Genomic DNA, 14,555 nt, shown 5'->3' on the forward strand with positions numbered 1-14,555 from the left:
GGTATGATTCCTCCATCACTCATCTCTTTATTATTTAATCAAATTTATTACTACAAAGAATTAATTAACCTACCCAGTGCCTGTGCTAGCATGTCACAAGAAAATTTAGATGCAGTCTTCAGAACCAGGAATAGCTCTTTCCCCATGATACTCCTTGTGGGTTTGCAGAACCCATGGAGATGTCATTCTACATCTTGCTGGGATTGAGCTGAAATAGTCTGCCACTTGAAGAGGCAGCCTGTTTTCTCATCTTGGAAGAGGTAGGCTGGCTCAATGAAGGAAAACAAGCTTTGGAATGAGACAGACTCAAGTCCAATCTATGTGACCTGAGATATTTGACACCTATAAGCCTTGCCTTTTTCATCTATAAAAGAGAAACAAATGATATGTCCTAGAATGATGTAACCCTAAGATGAGCTCTGGCCATACAAAGTCTTAGCACATTGACCCACTGTAAGAACTGAATAGCCTAAATAGCATTAGAGTTTGTATTGGGTTTGCAAATCTCGGGTAAACTTTAAAAAAAAAAAAAAAAAAAAGATGTTTATTGTTTAGAAGGAAACAAAAAGTGAGATAGCCTCAACCTTATTTACTTCCTCATTTAGATAATTTACCTGTTTCTGGCATTGGTGAGCTCATTTAGTTCCTACAACCCTGCAACTACTGAAGAGAACGAGGAAGCAAAAAATCTCCAGCGTGCAGTGGCGACGATTCAGAAAAGAATAAGCTACGTGATTTCTAAAATATTATGCAAAAAGCAAAATGTTTCAAAGGAGACAATGGACCATGTAAATGCCGTATATGCTAAAGAGAATATTTCTGACCATACCCTTTCTGAATTAAGCAACACTCAAGAGTTCCTCAAGGATAAGGAAAAAAGCAGTAGCACAGAGAAAAACACAATGACTGAAAACGAGAGTCAATCACTTATCCCCAGTCCTAGTGCCTCAGAAACTATACCAATTGCTTCAGGAGAATCTGATATAGAAAATCTGGATAATAAGGAGGTTCAAAGCAAGTCAGGTGATGGGAACAGCAAAGAGGTAAGTTGTTTGAATATTCTGATTGCTTATTGTTGGTTTATGGCATTATTGGTAAGAGAGTGGATTCGTGTTGAAGTTACAGTTGAAGAACCCAGTCAATCCTAGCTACAGCACTCTTTGCTCCTGATTGTATGCTCTTCATTAAGTTAATTAACTTGTCTAAACTTCAGTTTCCTTGTCTATAAATTCAGATAAAATTGGATCTATTTCTTAGGGAGGATAAGACTAAGAAAAATAGTTCAACGGTCCATAGAACAATGCCCAGTTTATAGTGAACACTTTGTAAAACAAGATAATATCATTACAAAATTCAGTAAATTAATAAGCAGGCAGCATAGAATGATGTAAAGCTAGTGAAGAAAGTTAAGTTTTCAAAATCAATGCATATTATCAGAGAAATCAAACTCTCCTGGGCATTATCATCTTTGAAATGTGAGACTCGACTACAGGAGGGCTAAAATACTTTCCTACTTGCTAAAATTCTAGGATTCTTATCACTTTATTTCTGCAACATTTACTATAACATATAATTGAGCTAGACTAAAAGAATAAAGAAAACTCACCAGCTTGAATTGTGAACAGTGTGTGGCTTTATCAATTCTGGGACAAACAAAACAAAACAGAAAAGCAACGACAACAAAAAAACCCAACACATTCAAAAAAGCATAGATATTGCTGTTAACTTAGCTTCTAAAATGTATACCCTACTGGAATCAATCTTAGTGTCTTCATGTGCAAACACTATATCTTAATAGGAGGTGTAATTTAATGGAAAGCTACATCTACAGAGATCTTATCTTCTCTCTGAGCTTGTACCTCAGTAGAGAGGTACTTGCATTGTACCATCTCAGATCACTCACAGGCACTGGGGAGGGAAGACAATGTCTCTTTCCACATCCCAAAAATCTCTGGCACCATCTTGTCTCCTGGATCTCTTCTAGCTTGGCACCTGTTCTGCAGTAACTTCTCAAATTGGCCTAAAAGGAGTTGAGTTATAATTATTCAAAATCCTTCCAGCTCCCAGTGAAGGCATGTATCTTTGTGTTAGAGAAACACTTTCACTCCTTAGCATGCCCAATATTTTTAGGTTCATTTTCCTTTAAATAATTCCATTTCTAGAAAACAGGGAAAACTCTTCTCCAGCTACACTTATGTGTCTTCACTTACAACTTTGACTACCATTTATTTCTGGGTAAAATTGCTATTTATCTCCACACATCATATTGAGTTGCTCCAGGAAACTTCTTGCCGATCTCATTAGAAAGTCTGGGATATGAACATATACAGGAAAGATGACACTAAAAATATTTGTAAATGGTGAGATTTCAGGAGTTGCAATTTATGCTGCATAATTATTTGGTCCTGTTGATTGATTAGCTACTCATAGATTTATTCAGTTAACCATACATTTGGTTACATATTTAATTTAGACACTTCAAAGCTTATGCAACTCATGAGTACTTTAGGATTCTGATATACTAAAAACTGAAGAAAATAAAATCACATGTGATCTGATAATTCTGAGATACAGCCTCTTTCTTTGGTATTTAAACTCTCAGCCATTTTTTAGTTGCAACATAACTAAATTTATATAGTTATAAAAATAACATCAAACTTTACATTGGGTTTTATAACTTTTTCATAATGTAGAGGTATAGCATGGTCAGTCTCCCATGCTATTAAGTAGTCTTCTAATAAAATTATTTATAATTTTGAATCCCAGTTGATTTATTTTTAAATTAGAATAATACATACTAAAAATGCTTAGAAAAATCACATCAAATAGTTTATGCACAAACTCTAAAATAATGTAAATATAAGGTGTATAATTTTCAATTATTGAATGCATAAGCATTATATAATGTTCATTTATTGTTTACTTTCAAATCAGTACATGGCTATACCCTTTATTTTATCAGAAATAAAGAAAATATAAAGAATTGATATAATAAAGGCAATTTGTTTGGGAGTAATTTCCTGATGGGTATATATTTTTAATTGAGTACCAAATGTCTTACTGACAATTGGCTATGTACAGTCTAAGGCAAACAGAGCTTCCTAATTATATTTCCTTGACATTTATTGAGGATAAGACCAATAGGTAGGACACAATATTTACAAATTTCCTTTTGGTATACTTTACTTAGATCTTTCCTTAATTTTTAAGAAATAAGTGTTTTTTCCAGATGTTTTACTAGATTTATCTTATTTTTTAGTTAGAAAATAATCTTCCTTACTAAATTTAAGATCTGGGTCATTTAAAGGGTGGGGTGTTGTATATTTATTTTAAAATTAAGTAATATAAAGCATTGTGAGAAAATGATTCCAAGTAAAAGCCAGGCATTTCACATGCATTATTACCACATACACAAAGTCATGGCTATCTTTTCTTATCCAGGGTTGAGCTTCAGTCAAGAATAGAGTGCAAAAGAATGTCAATCCCCTCAAATAACTTCTCTCCATAGCACTAGTACAAATTTGCCAGGTCTATTTCTGACCCTTATTCTTTGGGCCATTTACTAATTTCACCTCAGCGTAACCTCACATCAGTCCTGTCCTATGATGGTAAACACAAGAATATCTGGACTAGATTTTACCAAACAAAACTAAGTTCATTCTTGTCTACCCATATTCAGCATCAAGGGGTAATTTATCCTGATACTGCTCATCTAGCAGAAATGGCATATAGGCAAACCTTGTGAGTAACTTCAAGAGAGCTTTGAAACTCAAAGCCTTTTGGATACTGGAGATACAGAATCCTAGACATCTTTAAGGAGAACAGTGTTGTGAACTGAGTGTTAATTATTTTAGCTTAAATGAATTCTTAATTAATTTTTTAGAACTTCAGCTCACAGAGATATGCATGCATTTTAATGTCTGCCCTGAAATTAGCCTAAAAAGTCTTTAAAGCTGATAAAAGTCTTTCTATACACAATTTTTCTTATTTATGAAGATGAAATAAACTTGAACTCCAGTGAGAAGCTTTAATCACAGCTTTCTTGGTGGGACTTTACTTTTCAGAAGGTAAAGCAATCTAGCTCATCGGAATGCAGTACAGTTGACATTGCCATCTCTGAAGAAGAAGAAATAGTTTATGAACACGAGAAGCCAAAGCATCTGAAAAACGGTAAGAAAAAAATAAGTTCTTTTGATTGTTATATTGAAATTACACTAAATTTTTCTTAGCCTAATACTATGGGATATATTTTAATTTTAGAGTTTATTAATTTGGTTAAGGAACACACACACACACACACACACACACACACAAACAAGTGTGCATCACACGCACACATGCCTGTATGAATCCTGATAAAATTTATAGGGAATTTCAATAGAAAAGTGAACATTTAGAAAAGAGGGAGAGAACTTAGTTCCTAGGAAGTTTAATAGAGTAGTTAAGAGCTTTCTGGAACCAGATAGCCTGAATTCAAATCCCAGCCCACCACCGACAAGCTTTTACTTGCCCTCTCTCAGGCTCATTTCCTAATATGTAAACTGAGGATAATAATAAAACTTACAGGATGGTAAAAAAGAATAAATAATTATACATGTATGTGTGTGCATTCATGGGTGCATGTGTGTGTATACTTATGCTTCAAGGAATACTGTCAATATTCAAAATACCTATATGAAAACATCTTGTATCTTTCATAGGAAAACAAATCATGTAATGGTGATTTATTTTTTTTTAAGATTTTATTGATTTATTTGACAGAGATCACTAGTAGGCAGAGAGGCAGAGGGAGAGGGGGAAGCAGGCTCCCTGCTGAGCAGAAAGCCCAATGCAGGGCTTGATCCCAGGACCCCGAGATCATGGCCTGAGCTGAAGGCAGAGGCTTAACCCATTGAGCCACCCAGGCGCCCCAATGGTGATCTATTTTTATATCCCACATGAATATGAAGAAATGTATGACTTCAGTCAATTGATTAACTCATGAGATATGTAACATACATATAATTCTAATTAGTTTCCTACCAAGATTAACAGATAATTATAGGTTCTGGACGTTGGAAATCATCAGAATGGTAACTGCTAAGTGCTCAAATTTCTGTATTCAAACCAAGAACTTGCTCTCAGTAGCTCAACTTTTAGGATTTGTATCATTCAAGACAGAGGAGGAAACATTTCTGATAGTTTTTTCCCCAAAAGATGTATAAATTGACAGTAGGTAAAATTCTAAAATGAAATGCATTGACTTTAAACTTCACTCACCTCTCTTTCTTCGTTTTCTCATCTGTTAAGCACTGTCTTCTCAAGTCTCAGATTTTCTTTTAGCTAACTCTCTTAACCAGAAGGCAGAGTCCAGCCCACGCACATGTACTCTACCCACTAAGTACTCTGTAATCCAGGGGAGGTCCTCAGATAATCTCAATCAGAATCCCTATTCTCATGCCACCTAAGACCTGACATCAATTTAACTGACTTTAACTAATGTTATACTTATTAACATTTCAGAAATATCTATGTACTTAAATGAGAGTGTTTATTATGCCATGTAAATCTTCAGAGAGTGAACTTTCAGGCATCATACCAAAATGTGATATGTAGATGTTGTGTGTGTTGGGGGATGGTTTGGTTGTGTTTTGTTTTGCTTTGTTTTGTAGGATGGGGGACAAATTCTGTTCTCAGACTTTGTCCCACAAGACTTGGGAATGTTCTAAGTCACCTCTGCCTTTCACAATTTCCTTTCTCCTACTGTTCACAAACTACTCACAAGTTTTTCTTTTCTTTCCTCAGTGACTTCAGTGGTCACAGAAACAGGGGTAAAAATCAAATGTTTCTAAGTCAGAGAGCACCTGTATTAGATTCTGTAAATACCTAATTGCTAAAGCATATGGTGAGCTTTTTCATGACTTTTCAAGATTTTTCCTCTTAGCACTTTCATTTTTGACAGGTTATAGAAGAAGATCTTCACCTGGCCAACTTAGTAGAGCATCCAAGAGAGGAAGAATTTGGCAGAACATAAGGAAAACCTGCTGCAAGATAGTGGAAAACAGTTGTTTTAAGTGTTTCATTGGCCTTGTCACACTGCTCAGCACAGGTGCTCTGGTAAGTAAGTGTGGGAGACTTTTCTGGGAAAAAATGTATTTGAAGTCTGCTACTTGAAGTCATCATGCCAGATTAGTTTTCCACAGAACACTTATTATACAACAACGTTCATATTCTGTGATTTTACTTTTGGAAGACATGTTGCAGTTTCTTAAAATCTGTATATGCCTCTTTCAATATTAAATAAATAAAACAGTTTTGAAATATGTGAATGACAGTGGCAAAAATGAATGTTAGATACCTAATACTTTTTTTTTTAAAGATTTTATTTATTCATTTGACAGAGAGAGAGAGAGAGAGAAATCACAAGTAGGCAGAGAGGAAGGGAAGCAGGCTCCCCGCTGAGCAGAGAGCACCACGCGGGGCTCAATCCCAGGACCCCGGGACCATGACCCGAGCCGAACACAGAGGCTTTAACCCACTGAGCCACCCAGGCGCCCCCCTAATACTTATTTTAATAAAGTTTTTTGTTTTTTGTTTTTTGTTTTTAATTTTTAATTTTTTATAAACATATAATATATTTTTAACCCCCGGGGTACAGGTATGTGAATCGCCAGGTTTACGCTTTTCACAACACTCACCATAGCACATACCCTCCCCAATGTCCATAACCCCACCCCTCTTCCCCTAACCCCCCTCTCCCCAGTAACCCTCAGTTTGTTTTGTGAGATTAAGAGTAACAGATGAATGGATAAAGAAGATGTGGTATATATACACAATGGAATACTATGCAGCCATCAAAAGAAATGAAATCTTGCCATTTGCAATGACGTGGATGAAACTAGAGGGTATCATGCTTAGCGAAATAAGTCAAGCGGAGAAAGACAACTATCATATGATCTCCCTGATATGAGGAAGTGGAGATGCAACATGGGGAGTTAAGTTAAGTTAAGTTAAGGGGGTAGGAGAAGAATAAATGAAACAAGATGAGATTGGGAGGGAGACAAACCATAAAGTTTTATTTTTGAGATAAACTTTAGTAATATGCACATACATACAGTTGTACTGTGCTAGTACTTCGGTACCAATTCAATCAGGAAAGAGAATTGCTATCTATACTTTCAACGACCTTTGAACCAAAAATGTATTCACCTATTGAGCCAACAACCTTAATTCTGGGAAATTATCCTATAAATAGCTGAGCATGTATTAAAGGCATTTACAAGGCTATTCGCTGAAGAATTCTTTGTAATAGAAAAAGATTGAAAAGCAAAAACAGTCCATAATAAGTGACTGTTTAAATTTGCTGTAGTACAATCTCCCTGTGGGATATCATGCAGCTGGAGACAAACCATAAGTGACTCTTAATCTCACAAAACAAACTGAGGGTTGCTGGGGGGAGGGGGCTTGGGAGAAGGGGGTGGGATTATGGACATTGGGGAGGGTATGTGCTTTGGTGAGTGCTGTGAAGTGTGTAAACCTGGTGATTCACAGACCTGTACCCCTGGGGATAAAAATATATGTTTATAAAAAATAAAAAATTAAAATTAAAATTGAATAACGTAAACGAAACTCATACCCAGACCAAAAAAAAAAAAAAAAAAACTGGGGTGCCTGGGTGACTCAGTCGGTTAAGCCACCAAATCAGTTTTAGCTCAGGTCATGATCTCAGGGCCCTGAGATCCAGCCTGAGGTCAGGCTCCCTGCTCAACAGGGAGCCTGCTTCAGGATTTTCTCCCTCTGCCCCATCCCCTGATCTCTTACTCTCTCTAAAATAAATAAACAGATTTTTAAAAAAAATACAAAAGCATGCTGATATTGCAAAGTACAGTAATAAGTGAAAAAAGGAAGATTTAGAATAAAATGTATCTGTTAGTTTATTAACATTCATGTTTCCCACTGTCACTCATTTATTTTGAAATTGTTTTATTTAGTTAATACTGAATGAGGCATACTAGGTTTTACATAAGGAATAAAGAAAAATAGAATGTATATTATTTGCTTGTATTTGATTAAAGAGGATCAGAGAAGGATACACAGCAATAGTTAATTGTGAAATCACAGAGCAGAGAAGATAGAGTCACAGCTGGGAACTAGACTTTACACTGAATACATTTCTTAAGTAAACTTTATATTGACATTTAGCACAGATACTAAGAACCGTGTTGAAATTCTAAGTGTATAGGCTAAAGAATTTTTACAAAATGAATGCACCTGTGTAACTGCCGCTTAGCTTGAGGAATAGACATTATCAGGACTCCAGAACCACATACTCTGACCCCTAACAATTACTTCCACACTCCACACGGGTAGCTGGTATGTGGACTTCAACTGCCAATAGTTTAGTTTTGCCCATTTTTAATGTTTTTTTAATGGATACTTTTTAATATTTTCATATTATTTTGTATTACATACTATTTAATAAATAAATACATATAATAAAATCCTTTATAATCATTTTAGATATTTATGATTTGCTTGTATAGACACTTTCACTCCATAATTGGTTCAACTGTAACTCTACTATCATGATCTATTTACTTTTTTTTTTTTTAAGATTTTATTTATTTATTTGTCAGTGTCAGAGGGAGAGAGTGAGCAAGCACAGGCAGACTGAGAGGCAGGCAGAGGCAGAGGGAGAAGCAGGCTCCCTGCTGAGCAAGGAGCCCGATGTGGGACTCGATCCCAGGACCCTGGGATCATGACCAGAGCCAAAGGCAGCATGACCGAGCCACCCAGGCGTCCCTGACCTATTTACTTTTATTTAATGTTAGACTTACAAGAATCACACCATTATTTGTATATGATTATTCTTATCCTTATTTACTTTTTGACCTTGAATGCACTTTGATATAAGTCTGCCTGGCATTATTGGTACTTTTTTGCCTTTTTCAGTGCTAAAAGAAAAACATGAAATTGCTTTAAATGACATTGTCAGACTTTTCATTCCTCCACAGTAAAATTAATGTTGACCTATTAAATCTAAGAAGCTTGGGAGAAATGATTACCGTTTTATTTCCTATTCATGTGCTTCCACTGGTTTATCTGATTATTTCTGTGGCAGTGCAAGTTTTATGACTTTGCTTATAATAGCAGTGTGGATATCTGAAGACAAATTAAAAAAAAAATCTCTACTTCTGTATTAGCACCTAGCATGCACCTGTGAGTTGACAACATGGAATTAGAGATCAGAACCAGTCCGATGTGAGTAAAGGTTCCACCTCTTATATTAAGTATGATTAACTGACTGAAGAGAAGTTCAGTCTGTATAAGAAGAAGTTCTGGTACCAATTAATGACGTCTGCTATGGGCATGGGATCAGAAAATGATACAGATTATGTGAATAAATCCAAGCAAAGTGAACCAGCCCTTAAAACAATAACCTATGACTTGACTCACCATCTGCTTAATAGGGAAGGCATTTCATTCCTCCCTATGCCAAAGATTTTTTAAGAAATTACATGTATACTAATCCTTAAATTTTTTTACCCACAGGCTTTTGAGGATATCTATATTGACCAGAGAAAGACTATTAAAATCTTATTAGAATATGCTGACATGATCTTCACTTACATCTTCATTCTGGAAATGCTTCTAAAGTGGATGGCATATGGTTTTAAAGCCTATTTCACTAATGGCTGGTACAAGCTAGACTTCATGGTTGTTCTGGTACGTATTTTAAAGAAAAATTTAAACGTTCATTATTTGATTTCCATCTTTACTCGAATCCTCACTTAACTCTTGCATTTACTTGTATCTTCCTTTTTTTTCTCTCTCTCTGTATATTTTAAGTTACGAAAATCCCCTGTATCTTCATTTGTAGTGCTTAACATTTGTCCTTTTCTTCTCATCCTAATATTTTAAAAGTTCAACATTTCATTCCTGGATTATTCTAACAATCACCTATGAACCCACTACTAACAGAATAGGCCTATTACACATCAGTGCACATCAGTATCCTAAAATATTTAAATTTTATTGGTTCAATTTTTAAGTCATATATTCAAAATTCGATGACTTACCACAACCTTCACCATCACCACACTGATCCAAGCTACCAAAAGTTCACATTTGGATCAGTGCAACACTTTTCAACCCAAGATCCAGGCTTCTGCCACCGCACACCTTCATTCCGTTTTTCACACAGCAACTACATGCATTCTACTGTTGTAAAATCAAAACCAGCTCAAGTCTCTTTTCTTCTTGAAACCCTCCAATAAGCACCTCATTTCACTCCCAGTAAAAAGCTACACTCTGTGCAATCAAAGCCTACAAGTCTCTACATGGTCCAGTCTTATCTCCTCCTACTCTCCGTTTCCCCATCCCAGACTGCTGCATCAGCACTGATGTTCCTAAAGGCCTTTAGGTATGCCAGAATGACTGCCATCTTAGTACCTTTTCACTTATTTTTCCTTCCACCTGGAACTTTGGCTGGCTTACCTCACTTCCACTTACTCAAATAAAAATGCTGAAGTTAGGTCCTTCTGCACTACTGTATTTAAAACTGCTTCCACGACAATGTTCCCTTGTCCTTTCCCTCTTTCTTCATCTCCACAGCACCTGTTAATGTTATATATTAATTGATAGTCATTGTTTATTCTCTATGATTGTTTGTCTTGCCCCACTGAAAGGTTAGCTCCTTTAGGGAAAATTTGTTTTCCCAATATGGTTCTCTTCTTATCCTCAATGCCTAGAACAATTCATGTATCATAATAGGTACTCAGTAATTTTTGTTGACTGAACAGATGGTTCCTGTCCTATAAGCAGTGATTGAAGCTTCTCACTGTATAAAGAAGATGACTTACAATATCTGGTCTCTGGCTTCTAAAGAAATTATTCCAAATTAACCTTCTGCTCCAACAAAATCACGATATACTTTCAACCCATTTTCCTCTTTCCTAGTCATTGTTCCACATCCCTCCACACTTACATAAATCATATGCTTACTTCAAAGCTCACTTTCAGACCATCTCTTAGTATAGCATAAGAAAGAACAAATTTGGTACGCCTGGGTGGCTCAGTTGGTTAAGCAGCTGCTTTCGGCTCAGGTCATCATCCCAGCGTCATGGGATCAAGTCCCACATCCGGCTCCTTGCTCTGCCGGGAGCCTGCTTCTTCCTCTGACTCTGCCTGCCACTCTGCCTGTGCTCGCTCTCGCTCGCTCTCTCTCTGACAAATAAATAAATAAAATCTTTAAAAAAAAAAAAAAAGAAAGAACAAATTTTTCATTTATGCTGTCTTGAAAATACAGAAAATATGAAGATACTATAAAAGTCAATCAACTCTACCATCTTGCTTGATCTCTATTAATATTTATTAATCCTGATTGATTTTTTAAAGATTTATTTAAAGATTTATTTATTTACTTACTGACTTATTTGAGAGAGAGAAAGAAGGAGAGAGCAAAGGGAGGAGCAGAGGGAGAGGGAAAGAGAGAATCCCAAGCCGACTGTACACCAAGAATGGAGGCCAAGACATGGTGCTCAACCTCATGTCCCTGAGATAATGACATCAGCTGAAACCAAGAGTCAAACATTTACCCACTAAGCCACCCAGGTGCCCCAACCCCAAATGATTTTCATGCATATGCTTACTTTAAAATATCACCTTAGTATCTTTTCTATACATATTTGTAATTTGTATTTGGACCTAAAAATATTCATATCTTCCTTGATGCCTCTTCTCTGAAATCCTATTCTATTATCTTAAATAATTATGTATAAATTAATATGTAAATACATTCCAAATTTTGCTTTTATGAATGCCTAGTATACTATTAATCTAATTTCAAACTCAAAATTTATATAAATATTCACCCTTAATCATAATGTATGTCAAATACACAAATTTTTATTTATCTCAATAATATATATTCCTACTACCAGAAAATATTTGTTTTATGTTTTTTTAAATAATTTTACCACAAAGCTATTTTCTTATACATTTCTATAAGTCATTGTTAAGATATATGGAAATATACTTTAAATCTTTTGCATACTTCTTGGTAAGGTTTGAACTGTTTATCTTTTTTATAATAAATGCAAAGCTTATTTTGCAGATTGTTTCGATTAAGTAAAAATTAAGCCCCCTATTCACTCTGTTTTTCCTTAAATATATATAGGTGTTTTGTCTGAGTTTAATAGGCAAATCTCGGGAGGAATTCAAACCACTTACTTCCATTAAATTCCTTCGGGCACTCAGAGTTCTATCTCAGTTTGAAAGAATGAAGGTAAGAAAAAAGTTTCTAAGCTAATGTGTAGATTTTTATTTACAATTACTGAATTTCTATAAATTAAATCTTCATAGTCTTCTCATTTGCATCATTAACAATATTAATGTAAAAGCCTTACATTCTACTATTTTAATATATTGAAGGCATAGTAGAAATTTATTAAGATTTTAGGTCTTTATTGCTCATAAGATATGAAAAATCATAAAAATAAGATAAAAAAACCCCTAATAGTTGGGAGAGAATATTAAGTTTCAAAAAGTAATACCATTCTAACCTACATGGATGTCTATGAGTATTAATAAAATTATCTCAATATTGAAAATATAACTGACAGAAAATGAAACTTTGATCACCTACCTGTTTAAAGCTATAGGAATATTGTACACACTAAATAATTATTCTGAACAAGTGATTTTAAAATAAATTAGTTTTTTTTAAGTCACACATAACAAACTACGAACTCTTGTGTTCTCTCCCTCACCAACATGTTAAAATCTCTTCTGAGCACTGTGAGTAAAACTCATAGATTGAGCCACAAAAAACAACTAATGTTCAATCTTTTGGGCCTATGATGGAAATCCACCTGCTATGGCTTGACCCAACGAAGAAAACAGAGTTGATGACCACCACACATAGTGTAATTATGTAATATACAGTGATCAACTGTGTGTGGAAATAGCAGCAAAAATCTAATTTCACCTTTCATGTCGTAATCATACATCAATGTTTTCTTGCATTTTTCATTTGCAAAGATTACTTATCATTAACATGTCTATTTGCGTAATATTACAGAATGCCACATTGTCAATATAGATAAAATCCAATAAGAAAATTATCTATGTTTAATGGTATAAGAAAGCGTCCAGTTTCATTCTTCTGCTTGTGACTGCTCCTTTTTCCTAGCACCATTATTGAGGAGACTGTCTTTTCATATTGTATATTCTTGCCTCTTTTGTCATAGATTAATTGACCATATAAGCCTGGGTTTATTTCTGGGCTCTCCATTCTGTTCTGTTACAGATTCAGATCTTAAGCTTCATCTTAACCTCTGGAGGTTCTGAAAGATTCTGAAAGATTTCTGAAAATATATCATTGAAGTCACATGATTACAAAATTAATGTCTGCTATAGTTAATAAGCTCCAGTCTTGGTCCTCTCATTACTGAAATATTTGTGTCAACTGTATCTATTGCTTTTATTCATACATAAGTGTATTTTCTCATAAGCATAGCATTTTTTTCATTACAGGTATCAGTGGGCCTCTCAAAATATCTAAAATGCCAACAAAGGATCTGTGGCTTAGTTTTAGAAATAAAATGAAGTGTTACTGAAAGCACAGTTAAAAGTTAAAATATTTATTCAAATCCAGAAGACTAAGGAATATCAGCAAGAAAACACAGCAAAAAGGATATGGATTTAGTAATGGCTGGGAGAAGGAAGGATAGAGCTGTAGCACAGAGAATTGATGGTGCCTCATGGAAAAAAGAGAAAGAAATGAGATCGGGAGGAAAGGAGTCAAAAGTGTAATGCTAAGGAAAAGATGAAGAAATAGCAAAGAGTGGAATTTTCTGTTGGCTATAGGAACTGGCTTACATTTGCCATAACCACTACAGTGGAGTGATAAGAATAAAATTCCGATTGTAATATTCAAGAGAGAAGGGAGTTGAAGAAATGGAAACGGTGATTCTAGACTATTACTGTTACTCGAGTTGAGGGGGTAGATTTATTTCCCATATTTCTCACTCTGGAGTGACTCACCAGGGACATAGAGTGGTGCTGTGAGGTGGTTTTTGATTTTGCAGGCTTCAGGTGCCCATTCAGTGTTTCTTGACGTAGCCTCCTGCCTTGACTTCACTGATAAGTGATCTCTTGGTCTTCCTCTTACTTCTTCCAACACTTCAGTGTCTGCTTTGTAGGCTAATCCTTCCAAAAGTTAGTATCACCAAGACTTAGATGTAGGCCTGTTTCTTTCTCGTTTTATGCATTTTCTAGCTAATACATACACAGATAGTCACACAGGTTTGGTTGACTATACAAGAAAGTGATAAATGTGTTGAATCAGTGAAATAATTATTTCGCTAATCAATTCTATTGCCTTTTAGTGATTCCTTTAGTACAAAAATTTTGAGACCATCTGAATTTTTAATGTCTATTTTTTAATTAAAATTTATTATTTAGGTTATTCAAATACTGGCATGTGGTCTATTGAATTTTTAACGATGGCCTTTTTGGGGTTATTTCTATATGACATTACATTTAGTATTTCCAATTAAAGTGATTTCACATTT

The 14,555-nt window shown here is 35.0% G+C and overlaps 1 protein-coding gene across 1 annotated transcript in view; it reads left to right on the plus strand.

Annotated features, from left to right (window-relative positions):
• Positions 1–14,555, plus strand: part of SCN7A (sodium voltage-gated channel alpha subunit 7) — an 84,526-nt gene that overhangs the window by 59,774 nt on the left and 10,197 nt on the right. Inside the window, exons 15-19 of the mRNA XM_082689889.1 lie at positions 606–1,043; positions 4,065–4,170; positions 5,942–6,096; positions 9,532–9,705; positions 12,158–12,265. Of these exons, the coding sequence (XP_082546015.1) occupies positions 606–1,043; positions 4,065–4,170; positions 5,942–6,096; positions 9,532–9,705; positions 12,158–12,265 (981 nt within the window). The remainder of the gene's footprint in view (positions 1–605; positions 1,044–4,064; positions 4,171–5,941; positions 6,097–9,531; positions 9,706–12,157; positions 12,266–14,555) is intronic.

The sequence above is a fragment of the Mustela nivalis genome (assembly GCF_964662115.1).
Source record: "Mustela nivalis genome assembly, chromosome: 11".
NCBI classification, from domain to species: domain Eukaryota; kingdom Metazoa; phylum Chordata; class Mammalia; order Carnivora; family Mustelidae; genus Mustela; species Mustela nivalis.